Consider the following 21624-nt stretch of genomic DNA (forward strand, 5'->3'; position numbering starts at 1 on the left):
ATAATATTCGAAGTGGGGAAAATTACTCGGATATGGTAACAAGATATTATTATTTATTGTTTGTATTCTTTATTTGTTACGTACAAAATTTATTATTTATTGTTACTTATTTGTTACATTATAATTATGTTGTTTGTTACATTATAATTATGTTATTGTTACTTATTTGTTACATTTATTTGTTACATTATAATTATGTTGTTTGTATTATTTATTTGTTACTTATTTTCATTAAAATTAATGTATATATATATATATTTGTTAATTATTTTCATTATTTACTAAACTTGAAGCCTTCTTACTTATTTTCATTATCTTTGTTACTTATATATATATATATATGTATATATTTGCTAGTTACTTATTTTCATTATAATTATTTATTTGTATTATTTATTTGTTACTTATTTTTATTGTGTAGGAACTTCAAGCACAAGCTTGGTATGCTGCCAAAACCAAAAGCAAAAATAAATCATTCAACCGGTGGGAATGTTGGAATATTGTCAAAGATTGTCCTAAATTTAGAGTTGTGCCAGTTGGTCCAGAAGTGCACATGAACAGCACCCCTCTACACTCTACACCCGATCATGTTCATGAAGATGATGCAGAAGAAGTGCCCGAAACGCCCCTCCCTGAACAAGCGTCGGGTTCGACCCGTTTTCCAATTAGGCCTCAAGGTAAGAAGGCTACAAAGAGAAAAGGGAGTGCTTCCAAGAACGATTATGCAAAGTTCATGGAAGAACTTACTCGCCAAGGTGAATTGACTTTGGTGAGGGAACTGGCGAAAGATGAGGCTGATAAGGCTGATAAGGCATCAAAAGCAGCAGCTGTTGAGAGAGAATTTTATGCTAATGAGAGAGAAAGAGAGCTACTTAGGCAAGAAAGGGAACATGTTAGAGAAGAAAGACGAGCTCAACAAGATCGTGAGATTATGAACATGTCTTTAGAAGGGAAGTCTCCAAATTCTAAATTTTTTTGGAAGTTAGAGAAAGCGGACGTGGTGCGAAGGAGGTGTGCAAGAGAAACAATAGCAAGCCAAGGTGGTTCTAGCACCGCAAGAGAAGATCATCCTAGCAGCACAAATTGGTTAAGTGATGATGAATAGAGTACTTTTTGTAATCGGAGCCCATAATTTTCCAATCACTTTGGGTTGTAATTTATTATTTATTGTTTGTATTATTTATGTTGTTTCCATGTTCATGAATATTTATTCAAATTAATTTGGTAAGTTATTTATGTTGTTAAAAGTCCATTAAAAGTCCATCGTTCTAATTAAAAGTCCTTTACATAGATTACATATACTAAGAATTACATAAACATACTAAGAATTACATATACTAAGAATTACATAAACATAAACATAAAAAAATTACATAAACATACCAAATAATAAAACACACCAAATAAAATAACATAAACATACCAAATTCAAAATAACACACTAAAATGAACTTAATTATCTTCAGCTTGTTTCAATGCCCACTGGTGCTCTATCAAGTCAATTTGTCGGGCATTGTGGATGTCTGGCATTTGAAATGCAGTATATCGTTGAATGAGCCTTTCATTGTAACGTCCATCCCTTTGTAATGGCTCATGTTGCACGGGGTCATCGGTGGCGTCATGAGCACAATATATACGTGTTCTTGAATTGTTCATCGGGTCTGGCTCATATTCATCAACAGCTTCATAATCGTACTCATCTTCCACAATCATGTTGTGAAGAATGATGCACGTCATCATGATGGATCGAAGCGACTCTACATCAAACAATCTGGCAGCACCCCTGACGATCGCCCAGCGAGCTTGGAGGATACCAAAACAACGCTCCACATCCTTCCTGCACCCCTCTTGACAGCTTGCAAAGTGTTTTTCCTTCGCACTCCGCGGACGTGGCACTGTTTTGACAAATGTTGACCAGCGCGGGTAGATGCCGTCAGCTAGGTAGTATAGCCCGTCGTACATACGTCCGTTGACCTCATATGTAACTTTTGGTGCCTTTCCTTGCAGGACATCGTTGAACACTGGGGATTGGGCAAGGACGTTGATGTCATTTTGAGCTCCTGGGACCCCGAAAAAGGCGTGCCAAATCCATGTATCAAAAGATGCCACCGCCTCCAGAATGATACTTTTTGCCCCTTTTCTGTCCCCGTAAGCGCCTTGCCATGCACTTGGACAGTTTTTCCACGTCCAGTGCATACAATCAATGCTTCCAATCATCCTAGGAAAGCCACGCATATCTGCCTTCTTCAACAGCCGCTCCAAGTCCATGTGTGTGGGTTTGCGGAGGTACTCAGCGGTGTAGATAGATTCGATTGCTCCGCAAAACCTCATCAGGGACTCAAGAATGGTTGATTGCCCCATCCTCGTTATCTCATCCACTTGGTCTGCAGATGCTCCATATGCAAGCATCCGCAAGGCAGCAGTAATTTTTTGCTCCGGCAGTAGACCCATAGCACCAAAAGCATCTTTTTTTTGCACAAAATAAGAATCATGGTTGCAAACAGCAATCATGATTTTGTTGAACAAATGTCGTTCCATTCTAAAACGACGTCTAAAGTACATATCAGGGAATGCACTATTAGGAACAAAATAATCATCCAAGAGTTCCATACCTCGTCGTTGCCTGCTTCTATCAAGGTTTCCGGAACGCCTGGGCCTGCAGATCTGAGCCGCAGCTTGGATGACTCGACGGGAATGTGAGGCTCTGCCCCTTCTTACGTCGTCATCTCTCATTTGACGCTCCTCATCTTCTTCCCTCTCATTTCTTACCCCCTGGTGATTGAACATTGATTCTGATTGGTTAAACAAGTCTTCCTCTTCCTGATTCAATTCCCACATCATCCTTGAGGAAGAAGAAGAAGACATTGAAAGAAAGAAACAGAAACTATGAATATTGAAACTGATTTTTGTGAATAAGGAAGCAGAAATTATGAATAATGATAGAGATCTTGAGAATTTTGGTGTGAGATTTGTGAAGATGGATGGTGGATTATATAGAGGATTCAGAAAGGATTAGGTTCTGCATAATGCCACGTGGCATGCCGTCATTCGTTAAAAATTTGAAGGAAATCTATCATCCAAGATTGTTAACAGATTATGACACGTGGCATGCCGTCATTCGTTTAAAATCTGATGGAAATCTATCCTCAAAGATTGTGAACCGATTATGACACGTGGCGCGACGTGATTGGTTAATAATCTTATCAGAAATCCATATTATAATTATTTATTTTGTATTATTTAATAATACTTAGGATAATGACACGTGGCGCACCGACAACGATTAAAAATCTTATCCGATATTACATTTAAAATTATTTTGTATTAATTTTATAAATAAAAAAAATACTAATATTTTATTGCCTATTGCCAGGGCTATAGAAGTGTAACGGTGGAGATGCAAAATCTATTGCCAGGGCTACTTACTGTTCATTAAGGGCAATTACTGTTCATTAGGTGGATTGAATAGTGTATTGCCAGGGGGGAGGGCTCCAACGCTGGAGTTGCTCTGAGGGTTGAGGCTCATGTAAAAACTCTATGAGAGAGAGACATAGAGAGAGGGAGAGAAAGTTTTCTGCAATATTTTGAGTAGGATGGACTTGGTTCAATCACAGGGAGCAGAGTTACGCGCGCTCCGACAGAGTGGCTTAACACGCGCAAGCTTAGCGGTGTTGTGCTACTGTTAACATAGTAGGACAAGGACGTCACAAGGTAGCCCCTAGTTGGATTTGGATGCTTGCCGATCCCTCCCTCTCTTGGGATTCTAAATCGTACGGTTATAATTTTTTTTTTTTTATATTTTCCATGCAAAATAGTGATGTTTTATTTTTAAAAACACAAAAAATATTTAATTAAGACCGAACGATCCATATTAGTTGATCTCTAAGATCCTCATGGGATTCGGCAAGGATCCAAATCTCCCCTAGTTTATCCCAATGGACAACGATTGTCTACCCTCCACTTCCGGTGTCATTCTCGTGCCCTCCTATTTTTGTGGTCACGATTAAACCATGTCACCATTTTATATTACTATTCATTTTTATCTTATTATCTTTATAAAAAAATAATATAAAATGTTGACGTGGTTTAACCGTGACCACACAAAACAGGAGGGCACCGGAAGTGAAGAACGGACAATCCTTGTCCTATCCCAAGTGTGTCAACTGCTATTCCAGGGGCGGGAGAATTATATAAAATAAGTGGTGCTATCTACACATCTGTTTTTAACTTCTAGTTAACTTTTTTATTAATTTTAATTTATTTAATTGGACGGCCAATAATTAAAAGCAATCTAGAAATGATAAAATATGATGTATGAATAGTATTATGATGTGAAAGATGAACATTAAGACGATAATGTCTCAAATTACAAAAATTGTATTGTGTCTGGGAATTTATGTTTGATCGAGAACTTAATGGAAAAAAAAAATAAATAAAGTAGTTTTTTAATGTTTGGAGTATTACTATCCTGACATTTCCGTCTATATTATTCTTTTTGTGTGTCAATAATTTAACCATTGTTTTAACTAGTCAACAATATAACACAGTACATTTTGCAGGAAATGTTGAAAATACATTTTGATGGTAACAAGACAAATTGATATAAAAAACTACCGTTTGTTACATAGTTGCACTACTCCAAAGATGTTTTTTTTTAAGAGAGGATCCTCGCATGAATCTGTTTGCGAGGGTTCTGAAAATCTTTTAATCATATTCATTTATCGTATATCGTGCAACTAATTTTTTTAGATATTATTTATATTTAATTTTAAATAAAAAAATTTATAATAATTTATGACTGCATGATATACTGTGAAAGTATGTGATCAGAGGATTCCCGATATTCTCACACAAATAATCGGACAATAATGCCCCTGGGTTTTTTTTAGCCTTGTATCTAGAGACGTTCGCGGAAAGCAAAGCATAAAAATAGATTATTATCATCAAGTGGAGTTTTGAATTCGGTATGCACGGGTCAAAACTCAATTACCCACATGCGGGAAGCAAATAAGAGAAGTTGGAAAGCAAGGAACTCTAATAACGAATGGGGGATTTCATTAAAAAAAAACTAACGGAAAAATATTTGAAAATTTTAAGTTTAAGTAAAAGGATAAAAAAGTATTATAAGTAAATAGTACCATTAGTGACTTTTTAGAGTACTAAAAATGTCATTTTCATTAAACTAAAAATGTCATTTTCATTAAAATGGAACAGCACCCATGTTTCGTTAAAACTCTTTTTCATTAACCGAAGTCCATATATTACCAGAAAATCTCCCCTTTCCAACTTTAAGATTTTCCTTTTCCTTTTGATGCATTCTTTATCATTTCTCTTATTTTACAGATATAAAACATCACCTTATTCTTATTGATAAATCATCCACTGCATAAAGCATATGAAATATAACACACATTAGTTTCTGCGCAACATATGCAGAGAACCAACAAGAAGAAGCACATATTATCCACAAATGATCGTAGACCTTCGAAAATCGAATTATTGTCGGTAGTAGGTAATGCGCTGTGATGGGGGTGACACAGCGGAAGTTATAGAGCAAAGGGATCACGACCCCGATCTTGTCATGCATCGTGGTGGATTATTAGTACTGCTTAGAAATCTTTGCCCTCTCGATTATGAACATCCCTTGCTTGTACATCTGTGTCGGCTCATAAGCTCGAAGGTACTTCCAACCTAAGACCTCACCGCAGTTGCTGCAATAGATGTCAGCAACTGAGAAAACACCAGATATGAGCTTCCTGTCCTCCTTTTGTCCCACAATGATGTTCATTGCATGAGAGAACAAATATGCCGGCCCAGTTTTCCCCTAAACAACGAAATCCGAAAATCGAATTGTAAGTTCTTCTAGGCCATAAAAGTGCTTCATGGAGAAGCACCATCACGAAGCACTCCCAACTGCTTATTTCAAGAAGCACTGGAATTATAGATAAATTAAGCAAGATCCTAATAGGCCCGGAGAGAAAACAACATAGATCAAGCACCATTTCATAACATTGCTGATTTTAATTAGTTCTCAAACCTAAATATTAATGAAAATAAGAGAATATAATATATTTTTCGTGTTTCAGTTTTCACCACAAATTTCTTGGAGATGAGGTCGTCACGAAGAGCAAGAGGATTACGGCAACTTCTGCAGCTGAAGAAGGGGTTGCCGCCCGATTCCGCCATTAAACTGAAAGATTTCAACACCAAGTAAATAACAATCAGATCCTGTTGAAGTGTATAGATATATACATATACAGATGGAGGATAAAAATGGAAAAAAGAAGAATTGAAATCTTCATACATGGAGGAGAGTCAAGAAACTATGCTCCCAAGATTGAAGAATCACAAGGAGAGAGGGAGGCATTTTTGTAGAGTTTGGAGAGTTGACTGGAAATAGTATTGGAGACTTGGAGTCTGGAAAATGCGGATGAGGTTGATGAAAAGTCAAAGGCTAGTAATGATGAAAAGTACTCAAAATAATATGATTCGGTGGAATAATGGAAATCATATCATCTACGTCGAGACGGAAAGTACTTGACAAGTTGGTAACAAAGAATTGTTAGACAAGTAGGTAAGAAATAATTGTTAGAAAAGTGGTTAACCAAGTCAATAATATCAATATTATGCTGAAAATGTATAGATAACACGTTAAAATTTTTTGAGTATGATGGCAACAACAATACTAGTGAGAGACGTAATGACGCGTAATTATACATTACAAGCAATTACTTTGATACATAGCAAATGTTCTTCCAACCACCGATTGTTTTCGTCACCATAAGAGTTCGTTTGATGGTTTGAATGAGAATGAGCCTAAAGAATAAGATTTGATTGTCAAAAACATGTAAGACATAACTTGTAACCCATGTATAATGATAGATTAGATAATCTACCATATTGGAGATTCATAACCTATCATGTTCAGTCTTCTCTATTCCATATTTTGACATAACAACGAAGAAATAAGCTCAAACTCATTTTACATTTTAATTTGTCACAACCTATTTCAACTAGTCTACCACACAGCCGTAAAAGACACAACCAATTAATAACTTAGCAGGCACTACATGGACTCCTCTACTTTCCTTCATATAGTTAATAGCAACAATACTTACCTCTACTTTACTTTACTTCATGGCTAATAGCAACAATACTTGTGTTGGTATTAAGTCCTAATAATTGAGACAAAAGCAACACCAAAATATACAAAGAACTAGCATACAATACCACCTACTTTGACAGAATATCACTTGCGTAAATCATGAGAGAATATTTCACTTACGCGACTCATCAAATAAGATTTGTTTAGTCATTGATTGTACCATTGGTTTTAACATTTTTAAGAATATATAAAATAAAATAAAAGGAACCAGACAAGGGGGAATCGAGGAGTGGAGGGGTTCGAAGATCCTCAGTTAACTAAGAGCTCGTTTAGATGTAATTTTAAAATGATTGAAAACGTTTTTGTTAAAAATATTTTTAGAACTAATTCTGAGTAGATCCTAAAAATGCACTTAAAGTGTTTCATGAGAGAAGTACAAACAGGTACTTCTTGCAGAAAGCACTTCAAGTACTTTTAAAACTTAAAAACATTTCCTCTGTAAACATTTTCATTAATTTTCTCTATAAGCACTTCAAGCTATAATTTATTATCTAATCTAACAAATCAATAATTTGAGGAAAAAATAAAAAAAAATTGTCCGCACTCCGGTCTCCTATCATCTCACTCTTGCTCTCATTCTCTACTGAGAAAAACCAGAAGCGTTCATCTTCCTCTGCTCTTCCTTTCTCTCCACTCTTCATATCTCTCGCCGTGGAGCCCACAAACCAAGCAGCTAGTGACGGTCGACAAGCCTCAAACATGGCGGACGCGTATTGGAGGTACAGCGATGGTCGACAACCGCCGGCCTCGGCGATGAATTCAGTCGTCGGAAAGCGTCCTCGCTCCGAATACGGTATGTTAAATTCCTCCAATTTCCGTTCTTTTTTGGGTTTCCTCTCTCCTTTTTGCGTTTGTTTGGGGCTTGATGAAATTAGGGTTCTTGGGATTTTAGTTTGACTACACCCCACCTTAGTCTCTTACTGGCTGCTCTGAAAGCAGAATTGTTCAAGTACAAATACAAAATGCAAAATCTACGATAAGAAATGTGAATAAAAAATGGGAATTTCAATTTTCAGCTGACTTCCAAGTAGTCGAACTAGGTTTTCACTGGGCCGAGGGATTGAAATTTGGGATCTTTTGCTCTATAATGTATGTGGTTTAATCATTATTTGATGTAGTACGTGGTTAAGTTATTAAGGCATTTTTATGATTTTCGGATATGTATAATTGTTGCTTCTACTGGTTATTTCTGAGATATAATTGCCTAGATTATATGATAAATTTGCATTCTTGTTAGATTTCTGTGCTCTATTTGGTGTTATTTACTGCGATTTTTAGTGTAAACCTTGTCCAAAGCATTCATATGAGAGTTAAAATGAGTATTACTAATCTCGTTATGCACATTTTTTTGAAGATTTTTTGATCTGTTTTACTGCATTTATGAGGAGTGGTAGTCTATATATTTTGGACACCCGCTTGTTGGTAATATCAGCAAGCTACGTGCTGGCTGGTCCCGGCTCCTAGATCATATTCGTTAGCAGTTTATGTTAAAAGTGTCAACATCCCTGGAGGCTGTTAATAATTATTTCATCTCTAATAAATGCCCAGTTTGATTCAAGGATCAGCCTTTTATGCCGAGTTCTGTAAGCCTTGATAGGTGTACAGATTGTATTATACATGAGTTTTTTAATTGAAATTATTTGAAGATATGCTACTATGTAGGATCACTACAGTTACTATATAAACTACTAAGGTGCTAGGATTAAATGCGAAAGGAAAATTCAAGTGGTCATGTTAGCATATGCAATATATTGAGATGTCGTTTGGTTGTCAGCAGTTTAACTTATTATTCTCTTGTTTATAATTATATGCCTTCAAATATTGTTTCTTTATTCTCCTTTGGTATCCTTAAGTACATCCTTAATCTTTTAGATGCCCAGGGTGGTCACGACCTCCCTAACTATTATCCCCAAGAAGATGATAGAGGTTCTATCCGAGGAATTAGAGATACCGACTCCATAAATGCGTCGTATGATCGTTACCTGCGCAGTGCGGTACCTACTTTTCTCTTTCCGGAACTCTCACAATTTTTTACCATATGTTTTAAGTTTTGTGGGCTAATGTTACAAGTAATGTTTCAGCAAATTTCATCATATAGCGGAGGGCAGTCTGCTAGAAACATGAGTGGGGGACCACCTGGTCGTGCTGTTGATGATCCACGCATGATGGGAATTGGGAGTGTTGACCCAGGGGAACCTGTTAAAGATAGGGTCTTAGGAATGGGAAGTGGACGGCCTGACGCTCCCCTTCCTCCTGGTGCTACCAGTACGCTATTTGTGGAGGGATTGCCTCCCAACTGTACTAGACGTGAAGTAGCTCGTATCCTTTAATTTTTTTAGGGGTTGCAGTTGTATTTCCCTTTTTATCATTATTTGCACTTTACCTTTTTAGAATTTTCCCTTCACTTGGTTTCATAGATATCTTTCGCCCTTTCGTTGGCTACAAGGAAGTGAGACTTGTGAGCAAGGAATCAAGACATGTAAGTTTATCTTTCGCAAGGGATAGATTTAATTGTTAGTGATTGATGGATTCACAAATAATTAACCTGTGCAGCCTGGAGGAGATCCGCTGATACTTTGTTTTGTTGATTTTTTGAGTCCGGCCCATGCAGCGACTGCTATGGATGCATTGCAAGGTAAGCTTAATTTTTTATTAATTTGTTGAAATTATAGCACCATAGTTTTGTTGCTTTTTCTTATGCCATTATTGGAGGAGATGCATTTCCTAAAAAAAAATTCTCCACTTCACAAGAAGATGGATTGGCAAATGATAAAAAGGATTTGCATCAATAGTTTGGATTGATGTTTGGCAGTTCTATGTAATTAACCAAAAGAAATAAAGGAAAGGCCAATACGTTACCAAATTTTACAAATGTATAGTAGAATAGAATGGGCAGACAAGATTGCTTTGCTTCAATTCATATGGAAACTTTGTATACAGGATTTGTGACTTTAAACCCCTTTTAACTTCCAAAGCTACTTTCAACCACTTCAAAGATTCCCAAACCCTTAGTTTTGTGGCATTTATTTCTGTTTAAAGTGAGATAATTCACTATTCAAGGTGTGGGACTTCGTTTTTTAAAGATGACAGTGATTTTTGGGCCACTTCTATGGATTTACGAGGTGAGCACAGATTACCTGCTGCCCATAGGTCTTGGTTTCACCCGTGACTTTAAGTTAGAAGTTGTATGGTCAGCAAAGTCATCCAGTACCAGTATACCACAAACCAAACTTGTTAAATTGTTCCAAACACTGGAAGGGATGGCCTTCATGGTTCATTTGTTATCTTCCAAGATTCTATGAATGCCTTGAATCTGGTTGGTTTCTCGGGACTGTGATTTTTCCCTCAATTAGTCAAGTAAGACAGCGAGACTGGTGAGAATTTTTGTTTGGTCACACTCGTAATTCCAGTCTTTGAGTAGTGCTGGGGACAATGGTGCTCTCAGTATGGTTATGTCATGTTTTAGCCTACACTATCGTCTTTTGTTCTGTTAGTGAAATCTCCTTATAAGGTTTCCCTAGCGGTATTGTATACTTTATGTCAAGAGAGGAAGCGCATGACCTTCATTTTTGGAATGAGGGGAGACCCATTTTTACCATTCTGTCAATCTAGGGAGTGTGGCGAACCCAGGTTTGCAACTTAGGTGTGTTGAAAAGTGATGGGTGTTAAATATTTAAGATAACGGTTTAACGTCTTTATATCATCTATCTGCTGATGCCCTCAATCGGCGTTGAGAACGTACCCAGTTGTTACAGCGTAAATGGTCAAGCTCGATTTTGCAGGTTATAAATTCGATGAGCATGACCGTGACTCAGTCAACTTAAGGTTGCAATTCGCTCGCTATCCTGGTGCGAGGTCAGGTGGTGGGCACCGAGGGAAGCGTTGAATTATGCGGTTTTTCAGGTGATTAACCCAATTTTCGATCGGTACAACCGTTTATTGTTCATGGCCGTTAGGTGCTGAGTTAAAACTAAAAAAATCACGCTAAACCGTCGAACGACTCTTCTCTGTAGGACTTGCTTGATTTGGGAGGTTGTGATAATGAGGGGCGATACAACAAACTTGCAGTTTCGAGAATTAAAGGCGCATAGTTAGGACCAACTCGCTTGGGTGGTTCCCGCTAATTCTAGAGTGCTTTTCTGTTTAGACAACTGCAGACTTTATTTCTTTTATTTTGATTTGAACTGTTCCGTTCGATTACCAGTATGATTACTTACGGATATTTTGCTATATGCGTTTGCTAGAAAATGTAAACTTAAATAATTTAAACATGTTGAAGTCTCTTTGCGTTTGCATATGCTCTGGGATTAGGGTCTAGATTTGATATTTATTCGGCGATGAAGTGTGTTATCTGTTGTAGGTTTCGTTTTATATTGAAACTAACTGGCTTTTGTGGTAACTGTTGCAGGTCTCATTTTATATTGAAAATAACTGGCTTTTTCTGTGTTGCTCATTTTTTCTCAAAGATTTCATGAATTTTGTTCGTCAGAGTAGTCGGTGAACACTATGTACCAAATTATTACCGTGTGGAAGCATTCTTGCTTTTGATCTTCGAGTCTTTTGACTGCGTTTGGGTTGAATTGTAGATGGATCTAATCGTAGCATGATTTGATTGTGATCTGCTAGAGTCTACCCTAGATATCGGAACGATTTGGCGTGAGGGATGTCTTTGGATTTCACTGTCCTAGACTGTTGGGGGAATCTGGCAGCTACTGTTAAGGGGCTGGCTAAGGTTCTGCACTTATGCTGAATTAGGAGCATATTAGGGCTTGATTCTTTTACTAACTTCATACTCTCCTCTCTTTTTTTCTTCCCCTTTTTTCGCGGGGCGATATTCTAGTAATCTAAGGGGAAGGGGTGTCGAAGTTTGGTGCAAGTTGGGCACACTGCCCTGGGTTTCATACTCTTTAACTCTGTAGGGTGAGAGTCAATGACTCAATGGCATGGTAGAACGCTTCCCTTTCAGACTAGACACTCACCAGTCGGAAATCATGGTTTCATATTTGATGAGAGGTTGTATGTTCTTGCTTCCGGTCATTCACGTAAACCATAAACAATGTCGTTGCCCTGCCCCCGCAAGGTCCTATCTTGTCGTAAGCTATAAACGTCGAAGACAAAGAAAAGCACAACAATCGCGATCTCTTTCCACAGATTCATTCAGCTTTGCTTTTGCTTTACCGCTGCGGCAAGCGGACTGCGGTGACTGTTCAAAGGGGACGGTTGTGGTAATGGTGTCGTCATCAAGCTTATCAGGCATGGATATTTTGACTTCCCCCCACCCAAATGTTACAAGTGATGGACTTTGTCCCAAATTCTGTATGGGTTGACACACATACAATACATGCAATTTTCGTTGAGTACGCTGACAAATTCAATAGTCCTCGGTCGCTCGGTTTAAGTTGTTTGATCAGATCTAACGGTTAAATGTGTTAAATGGGTGGGTCTATATCATGGTAGGGTTTAGTCTCACTGCCGCACTCAAAACTTTTTGTTTGTTTCCAACTTTTGTTTCAATAAACCAACATTTATCAATTGAATTGGAAGCAAGATACAAACAAACATGGCGTAGCTCAATAATTGGGAACGAATTCTAAATTTGTAAACGGCACGTTTAGGGTTCAATTTCAAGCGCTGATGAATGACATTATATGGTTAGAATGATGTTAAAATGCTAGGTGGCCTAAAGAATACTGAAATGCTTTTATGAATCTTCTCGGCTTCCGAAAAAGTGGATTGTCGTGACAAAGTCTCTGACTAGTCTTTTTATAAGAAAAAAAATGGAAGCAAGATATGGTGACTTTTGGAAGTCACGTAAAAGGAATTTGTAAAATCAAATTTACAAAATTTTACCTGCTTAATTAAAAAGGTGAATTAAAAAAATTATCTTCAGAGGGCATATCTACAAATATTGATCGATTGATGTTAAAAATAAAAAATACTGATCGAAAAGTAGTGGACGCATGATATTTTGATGATTTCCAACTTCCTCCGAAAATGCGTGGGGTTGATTGGCTCATAAGTTGACCTGTCTTCCGCAGCAATGCTGTGCTGTTTTATGGAGAGATTCACACCGATTTGTGTTCGAAGCTTCTAGATCAAAAGATTCGAACAACTCAATTTAATCTTACGGATCTCTTTAATCAATCCTACCGATTCACCTTATAAAAATTCAAAAACTTAAACCGATCCGGTTCTCTCTCTTTGTGCTGATCGGCCCAGATCTCTTTGTCCGCAAGCTCTGAACAAAGAAATCTGGAGTTGATCTCATTCCCTGATTTATGGACCACGCCACTTTTACATAATCCGAGATGGACCAAAAAATGACAACTCGACAAATATAAATAATAACAATAAATTAATTTTATTTTGTGAGATCGAATGTAACTTAATCAAATCGCAAGGTGTTTTTGTGTCTTCAGTTGGTTAAGGATATTTTTCCTCTCATTCGACACTGGTGCCCGAGGTTTTTTAATATTGCTTGTATAGATACACGGAATGCTAGAAGATCCTAGTCTTTGAAGCGTTCACATTCAATTACTACAGTGTATATTCTACCCCTTCTGGTATAATTGTTTGGACCCAAAATTACACACGGCCCAAACGATCGAGGCTATTAAGTGAACAAAGTTCTAAGCTATTAGGTGACTGAGTCAAGATAATTTTAGTTATTGTTAAGGAATAATATTGTGATTTTTATCATAATAATTATCTCTTAATAATATATTGAATTATCTAGAGCACAGCTGGATGATGAAGTCGTGGTGATCTGATACGATGCCATGTGAATTAATACTAATGCAATCTCGTAGATAGATAACATGACTATCATGAATGGAGTTAGAGTGTGGCAGACTATCTTCCATGCATTTATACAAATACAATGGAGATAGAATTTGATCAAAGTTAGATGGCTTAGATAAGGATGATCTGATAACCATTGTTGGTTGGTCAACAAGGTGGAGGAAATTGGGTTACTCATCCAGCACGGGGTAACTTGCCTAGATAATTAGCCAATAAGGGTGCTGTTTATTTTATGAAACCATGCACGTGGAAATATGGGATAAAAGATGACATATTTATCCAGTTGTGATTTCATCTGATGGTGCGGTAATTCATATTGGGATAAAAGATGGTTGTGATTTATCATCAACGATGGTTGGATGTTCACGGCTTGGATTCTACAACACGTCTAAGAGTTTGAGTTGTAATTGAATTCTACAAATACCATCAGGCTGCGAGCAGAGACTTCACTATAAATACAAGAGGTCGTGCAACATGGAAGGGACCTCCAATTCAATACACAACTGCCCTGCGCAAAACCTCTCAAACATCTTGAGATTTTTTTATTTTCTTTTTTCCGCCGACACATCTTCAGTTTGGATAAACAGCACTGTGAAGGCAACCGGCGAACATCTTCAGTTTGGATAAACAGCATTGTTGCCGTAGAATCAGCCGTTCCCGAAGCACCTTCAGTTTGGATAAACAGCATTGCGTCGAGGCTGACTGGTTATCTATCCAAGTCTCGGTCGAGAAGGATTTTCAAATCCTTATTGGCAGAGGTCATCTCATTAGCCTTCTCGGTGAAGTGAGGTGTTACCAGGTTACTACATTCGGCACCTTGAGAGCCGAATTTGATATTGAACTTCGTAGAACTAGCAGCCTTGTCTTCAGGCTCGAGAATCCAAAGGCCGAGATTTGTTCCTTCCTCGGCCGCAGTCGCAAGATAAAGAAGTCAGCAACGCGCTCAACGCAACATCAACAAATTTTACTCCTCGGACGCCCCGCATTCAACCGAAGGACGTAGTTAGCTTATTAGTTACTTGGCCTGCGCGCCACGTAGGCTTTGTAATTTTTAGGGTCAACAATAATATACACATATATTTCTCCAGTTATGATTCTAAGTAGGGTAGTGTTATTCACATAGCCCTTTTTACCTCTCAAATATTATTGTTAATTTTTATCTATTGATTTTCTTCAATTCATTTGATCCGATGGAAGGAATTAAGAGGGGTGTTTGAGAAGTAAAATGAGTGTGTGGATATATCCAAACAAACCCTAGCTATATCCAAACAAACCCTAGCTACACTACTAGTCCTACTCCTCACTCTCACTCTCACTCTTCTTTTTTAGTTTTTTCGTTTTATTTCGATATGATATACATGTTTGAAGAACATTTAGATAAATATTCCTCTAGCGTTTGCAGAGGATCTTTATTTTAGTTACCCTTTATTTCTAACACAAGAATTGAAAACCGAAAATTGAAATGGTTATCAAACAGGCAAACAGGTCACGGATTATGGAAAAACATGAACGGACTTCTATATCTGATCTCAAACATCAGAATCCGACTTTTCGCAGGTATTCATAAACGAAAAATGCCATATGTGCTGAAGTTCCATACTTCAGATTCAACTCATTAACCCGAAAAATCATTTCCAAATCCTTGATAGATTTTCCATGCAAACTGGGAACTTGAGTACTCAGTAATTTTATAATCGGAGCGATGGCTTCCACTTCATCGAGCACTTTGCCGCCATGCTGTATTCCTTGGTCATCAAGCAATGTCAAAAGCGCATCGAGAGAAGCTTCACATGCTCCAAAATCTTCCTACCCAAGCAATCTCACAAGGGGTTCCACAGCATTGGCCTTTACTTTGCAGAATGAAGATTCTACTGTACAGATGCCTTGGTGTGCAGGGCAGCCAAGTTCCGGTGCATAGAAGCAGCCCTGGAAAACCGCACGCTTCTTGATCGGCTTGCTCAAGCTTTTGGAGCTTTCTGATAGCTGTTTAAACGAAATGGCAGTGTACTGTTTTGTCAAAGAAGTTCCAGAAGTTAGTAGCTCCACCAGCACTGGTATAATACCGGCTTCAGCTACTTTTCTCTGCCATACCTGATTTGTCGGAACTGTGAAATTAATGGCGAAGAGCTCCAACAGCATTCTCGGTTACCCGCCTTCTGCACAAGGCATCTCTGTTCCCATCAGTTAGACAATTGCAGATGATTTCAACTGCATGCCTCAGCATCTAGAAGCCACCGCGCCATCTACGCGTCCTTTGGAAGATTAGCAATGATCCCCATTGCAGCAGCTATCTCCTCCACAACATTAGAACTTTTTACAATCCTTAGCAAGGTCTCGACGCACCTTTGACTATGTGCTCCAAGAATGTTCTGTCATTGCCGTCTTCAGTCATGGCATTTGCCCTCACAGTAGGGCTATCATTTTCGCATAATTGAACCAATACTACTTGGACAGCAGAGAGCTTTGAATCACGTGAAACATCCTATTGGCTGTTAGTATTTTTAGAACCACATGCCGAAAGAACAACAACCTTGCGCGAGAACTAATTGTGTTAACTGTCTCAAAGATTGGCACATTGCATGGAAGGTTTTGAGAATGCTTGTTTGTGTGTCATTTCCGGTTAAAGATAGAGGCTTTTAGATTCTAGGGTTTCAATAAGATTGTTTTTATTTTTAATTTGAATTGTTTTCAAAATTTACTATAAGTCCTTATTTTTAAAACTTATCATATTTAAGTGGGTAATGTTAGAGAGATTAAATTTGGAGACAAAATTCTGAAAACTAAAGGACATGTAAGTTGATGATTAGTTTTATTAATTAAGCGTTGATAAACGTGCTCACTCTTAATTGTAACACATCATTTATTTTTCAAATTTAGTTTTTAAGTAATTATAACACATTTATTATTTATAAACTTATCATCCGAAATTCTTCACCTATCCACAATTAATTAATTAATTTTTTTTTTTTTGTGCTCCAATCATATTAATAGAAAAAAATTTATTCAAAATTCAAATTCTTATTATTAAAAAATTCAACAACAAAACAAAAACAATTTATACATAACTTTCGCTACCATATTTTATTCGTAGGTACGGAAATATCAGTACATAAGTTTCGGTACATAACTTTAGGTATCTTATTTTACTCATAGGTACAAAAGTATCGGTATGTAGATTTCGGTACGAATGTATCAGTATATAACTTTCAATACGAATGTACCGATAGGTAACTATGCAGCTTCTGGAGTGGCGTTCGCTGTGGCAAGGTGCATAATAGTCTCAGCTACCTGCTCGCGCAAGGTTGGCGATAATGAGCTGTGACAATACAAAAGTTCAAACAGCGGTCCAGTTACACCTTCTCTAATCATCTGCAGGCCATTTTGTGGTAAGTTGGAGAGATGAAGAAGAGCTTTGACTCCAACTTTCCTCTTTTCAATATCACCTTCTGAAAGGAGTTCAAGAAGCTGTCCTAGTGCCCTGTCTTTTACAATGGACAGTTCGTTGTGGTCTGTCAATTCAATTTCCGACAAAGTTCTAGCCATAAGAATTTTGACTCTTCTGGTCCTGCATCAAATTTGGTCTCCCCCTTGGTTTCGTTGGATTAAGCATACCACTGATGATATGGTTTAAAAAAATCCTGGTCCTACTACTTGTGGAGGAGTTTCAATAATTGTCATGGTAGATTTCTTGATGATTTATGTCAAGGTATTGATTATCACAATTATTTTTTCCGGAGTTATTTGTTGTTATTATTGGTAAATTATTTGCACATATATTTATAACAAAATGTGTTCAATATATGTAATCATCATGCATAATAATAGATCACTTATTTGTCTAGAAATAAAAGCGGCAAGAGTCCGTCTCTAAGGAGCTCAAAATGTTTTATTTGGATGTAAAACATATATGTATCCCTCATGAGGTTTGGCTTTCTCTGGATTCTTGTGCTCTACTTAGTACGTACAAGAATAATATTTGTATCTGAAAATGCCCCATAAACTTATACATTTTTTGGGTCAAATTGTAGAGATCGTTCCTAAAACAAAGTCTAAAGTGGACAAATTACAAACTACGAAGCCCTAGAAAGAAATGGTATGGAAAAAGAAGGCGCCGCTTGTATAAATAAAGCATGTATTATTAGGTCCTAGAATGACTAAGATTATAATTTTAATTGGATACATATATATTAATCATATATCAAAGAATCGCCCAGTTTCATACGCTTATATAATTTCTTGGTCTCATAAAAGCTTAACTATATTCTAAACAAGTTATTTAATTGAAGAAAATGATCGTTTGATAGTCATTTCATTTTTAATTTTTTTTTTTGGAACTTATTTAGAAACTTTTTTTGGTTTTTAAAAATTGAAAGCTATTTTGATGAATTTTCAAAATATGGCTTGATACTGCTGGTAAATATCATACATATACATTTACCTAATTCTGCAAAATACTGCTGGTAATTAAGCTTGATCAGTATTAGCACCTCTGTGTGTTTACTGCAAATTGAGGTTAGAAAGAAACTAGTATAATGCATATCCAACAACTCTTTACAATATGGTGAAATTAAACTGAGATAATCAGGAAAATTAAGCAGAGGTGTGTGTTTTTGAAACCAATTAATGTAAAATTAAATGTGGTTATATTTGAAATAAAAACAATATCCACATTTCCAGAAAACCAGACGTGTAAGTACGTAGATAAAAACATAATTACAGAAAAAAAAACTGAAATGAAAAGAAATATTGCTAAAGTACTGGAAAATTAGATAGATAGAGCTATATATATATATATATATATATATATAGAGAGAGAGAGAGAGAGAGAGAGAGAGAGAGAGAGAGAGAGAGAGAAAGAGAGAGAGAGTATGAAGCCCTAGTCATCGAACCTCAGTGATGGTGCGGCCTTTGCTTAATAAACTCAAACGACCACGCTAGGTATATGCAAAGAAGCATACAAGAGTGATATTGGTTCGGCTCGTCTCAAAGAGTGCGTAGTACTAGTCTTTGTTGTGAATCGTGACGATTTATGATCGAAGATAAGCTAGTTATCAGAGATATGAGCCAGAACCAATATCACACCATGTCTACTTTTGCAGAAACAAGTATTAAGGCTCGTACTAGTACACGCTTAAGCGCTTTTGATATACTGAATTGGAGCTTCCACCTCTATATATAAGAGGAAGTAGGAGCTTAGCTTGCTGGTTATCTTGATTAGTTAGGTAAGCTACAGATGGTTCCTGTAAGGGAGGACAAAATAGGATAAGGAAGGAACATTTTTCATAAACCTATCTTTAGGAATCCCACTAACACTATAATCCCTTTCATCGCCTCTCTCATCAGCTTTTTTATTTAATAAAACTCCATCAGCAGTAGCATAACATAATGGAGGCACGTGATTAATCAAGATCACCAATATTACATGCCAGGGCATCAATGTCGTTCGACTTGGACGTCATTGTGGTGGAGTAAGTATACGAAACACAGACACGTAACATTAATTATAAATTATAATATTTCACTCAAATTAATGTTGGTATATATGCCATGGGTCCAGCCCCTACTAAAGATGGTTTGAAATCTCTAGAAGTCTATAGAAAGCAAATGATGCATTGGAGAATACTACATTCAAAGGAATGCAATGGTTGGTTCATATAATCAAACATGGGAACTCTATGTGGTGCATGAATTACTACATATGGAGTTCCAAGACTACTGCATTGGATGGTGCATGAATGTTGATAATGGTGGAATTAATTCTTGGACTCACTAGGATGTTCCATCCATGCATGTAAAAGAGATGACATTCACCATTGTGGATCATCCAAAGCAAGCGTACCACCCCAAGAGAGAGAGTGAGAGTTCCAAGAGTTGTTCCACTCCAAGGTTGAGAATGAGTGTTTCACCACAAATTGTGTGAGTAAGGTTTAGACTGTTACACTTTCTTGTATTCATCAAGCCTTGTCTTTGGCTTGGTAATATTGTTCTTATTGTACCCATTGTTTTGATATGGTGGAAGATCGATCGCTGCCTTGTCGACATAAGTAGAAAATGTTGCACCGTATAAATCCTTGGGGTCTATCTTTTTACCTTACTTTGTGTTTTTCTCTATCCTATAGTACCGTCAATGCTAACAATTATAACACATAAATTTATTTATTTGTTGATATATACTTTAAAAGTACAACATATTAATTATTTCCATCTACCTTTATTATATCAACTAAAATTATACACTGCCTGACTTGTATTTTCCTTATCCATAAAAATTCCTCAGTGCACACACCACTCTTTCTTAATTCTATACGGGAATTACAAATCTAAGCCATGAAATCTAAGAGCTAAAAGAAGAGAGAAAATATATAGTTTTACTTCTTCAAGAAAGGGAACAACTTTGGAAATCTCTTGCCACTCTTTTTCTTTCGCTACTTTTGAATTCAAATCCCTTCATTTGGGGTCAAAAAGAGGACTTGCTAGTTAATTAAACATGCATGATAGTCCTTGAAACATACGAGGAAAGTCTTCCAACAGAATAAAGCTGAGAGATAGTGAGCACTTATACTTTTGCCCTAACTAGCTAATTTAATAGGGTTTGTTTTTCTTACAAAATTAAGATGGAACCGGATCCTCTATGGACTCAAAGGAATTAAGTCATCAAATGATCCAGATCAATGAAATTTGATCCAACGGCTACAATTATTATAACTTTTAGAGAGGCCTCCTATTTATAACCATTAGATTAAATTTCAATGGTCCGGATCATTTGATCCTTGAACTCAATTTCTTTGAGTCCGGAGGGAATCCGGTTCCAATTAAGATAGTTTAAGCAGCTGCGCAACAGCTAGCCGCCGAGTCACTGTAGAGTTCTAGATTTATTCGTACGGTCCTAATATGTTTATGATTACTTTGAAACAGTGGTCCTTAATTTTCATGTCACATGTTTAATTGATAAACAATATGGTTTTCGTACATTCTTCTTTTTTCTTCTTTTTTTTGTTTTTTTTTTTTTTTTGTTTTTTAATTCAATGCTCTCTTTATTTTTGACATTGAGATTCAATAAAGCAAAGAAAAATTATGGGAAGAAATAGAAATAGGGATGTGCAAAAAGAAGAAAGTAGGTGCATATAAAACATTTTCTTTGATTAATTATTTATTTTATAATGCATGCTATGATATGTATTTAGATTTTATGCATGATATTCATGTAGCTATTTGGTCATCTATTATATTATGCAACATCTAGTCCAAAGTCATTACAATTATATAAAGATAAAAGGAGTGGTCACGGTATTTTTTTTCCACATAGAGTTCTCTAATATCTGTCATGGTAATTTTACAGTTAAGATCATTATATATAGCATGAGCTTGAACTGATATTAGGGTTGCAGTAGAGACACAGTAGAAGTGGGGATCATGAACGGTCATCTTTGAAAATGACTTTTGGAATATCAGAAGTTGTGAGAAAAATTTCTCGTCTATCTGACTTTTGGAAATCGTAAAAGCTGAAACTTTGTTTTACCGTATGATATGATCCGATAATTAGTATCCGAACGAGAGAATATATTATGTATTATAGACACAAAATATTCCACCAATTCATCCATTTGATTTGAAGCCAGTGCTGAAGAATATATATGCTAGTTGAGTTAACTACTTCA

The 21624-nt window shown here is 36.7% G+C and overlaps 2 protein-coding genes and 1 pseudogene across 3 annotated transcripts; 1 reads left to right on the forward strand and 2 right to left on the reverse strand.

Moving 5' to 3' along the window:
- Positions 1 to 5344: 5344 nt before the first annotated feature.
- On the reverse strand, positions 5345 to 6455 carry LOC103943386 (protein yippee-like At4g27740). The gene is made up of 3 exons (XM_009353682.3): positions 6305 to 6455; positions 6094 to 6190; positions 5345 to 5824 (listed from the first exon to the last, which is right to left on the reverse strand). The coding sequence occupies exons 2-3, from the start codon at positions 6184 to 6186 to the stop codon at positions 5600 to 5602; spliced, it is 318 nt and encodes a 105-aa protein (XP_009351957.1). The 5' UTR covers positions 6187 to 6190; positions 6305 to 6455; the 3' UTR covers positions 5345 to 5599.
- A 1221-nt stretch (positions 6456 to 7676) lies between these two features.
- Positions 7677 to 11715, forward strand: LOC103943385 (RNA-binding protein 2). 2 transcript variants are annotated; one of them, XM_009353680.3, is made up of 7 exons: positions 7680 to 7958; positions 9038 to 9159; positions 9247 to 9484; positions 9583 to 9644; positions 9719 to 9800; positions 10948 to 11068; positions 11179 to 11460. In XM_009353680.3, the coding sequence occupies exons 1-6, from the start codon at positions 7865 to 7867 to the stop codon at positions 11049 to 11051; spliced, it is 702 nt and encodes a 233-aa protein (XP_009351955.2). In that variant the 5' UTR covers positions 7680 to 7864; the 3' UTR covers positions 11052 to 11068; positions 11179 to 11460. The 2 variants fall into 2 exon arrangements, with proteins under 2 accessions (XP_009351956.2, XP_009351955.2); XM_009353681.3 differs by lacking the exons at positions 10948 to 11068; positions 11179 to 11460 and adding an exon at positions 11574 to 11715 and having other exon boundaries at positions 7677 to 7958.
- A 3787-nt stretch (positions 11716 to 15502) lies between these two features.
- LOC103943517 lies at positions 15503 to 17975 on the reverse strand (annotated as a pseudogene).
- Between the last annotated feature and the right edge of the window lie 3649 nt (positions 17976 to 21624).

Source organism: the organism of the source record quoted next, unplaced genomic scaffold (assembly GCF_019419815.1).
Source record: "Pyrus x bretschneideri cultivar Hongxiangsu unplaced genomic scaffold, Pyrus_bretschneideri_v1 Contig57, whole genome shotgun sequence".
Lineage (NCBI taxonomy): Eukaryota > Viridiplantae > Streptophyta > Magnoliopsida > Rosales > Rosaceae > Pyrus > Pyrus x bretschneideri.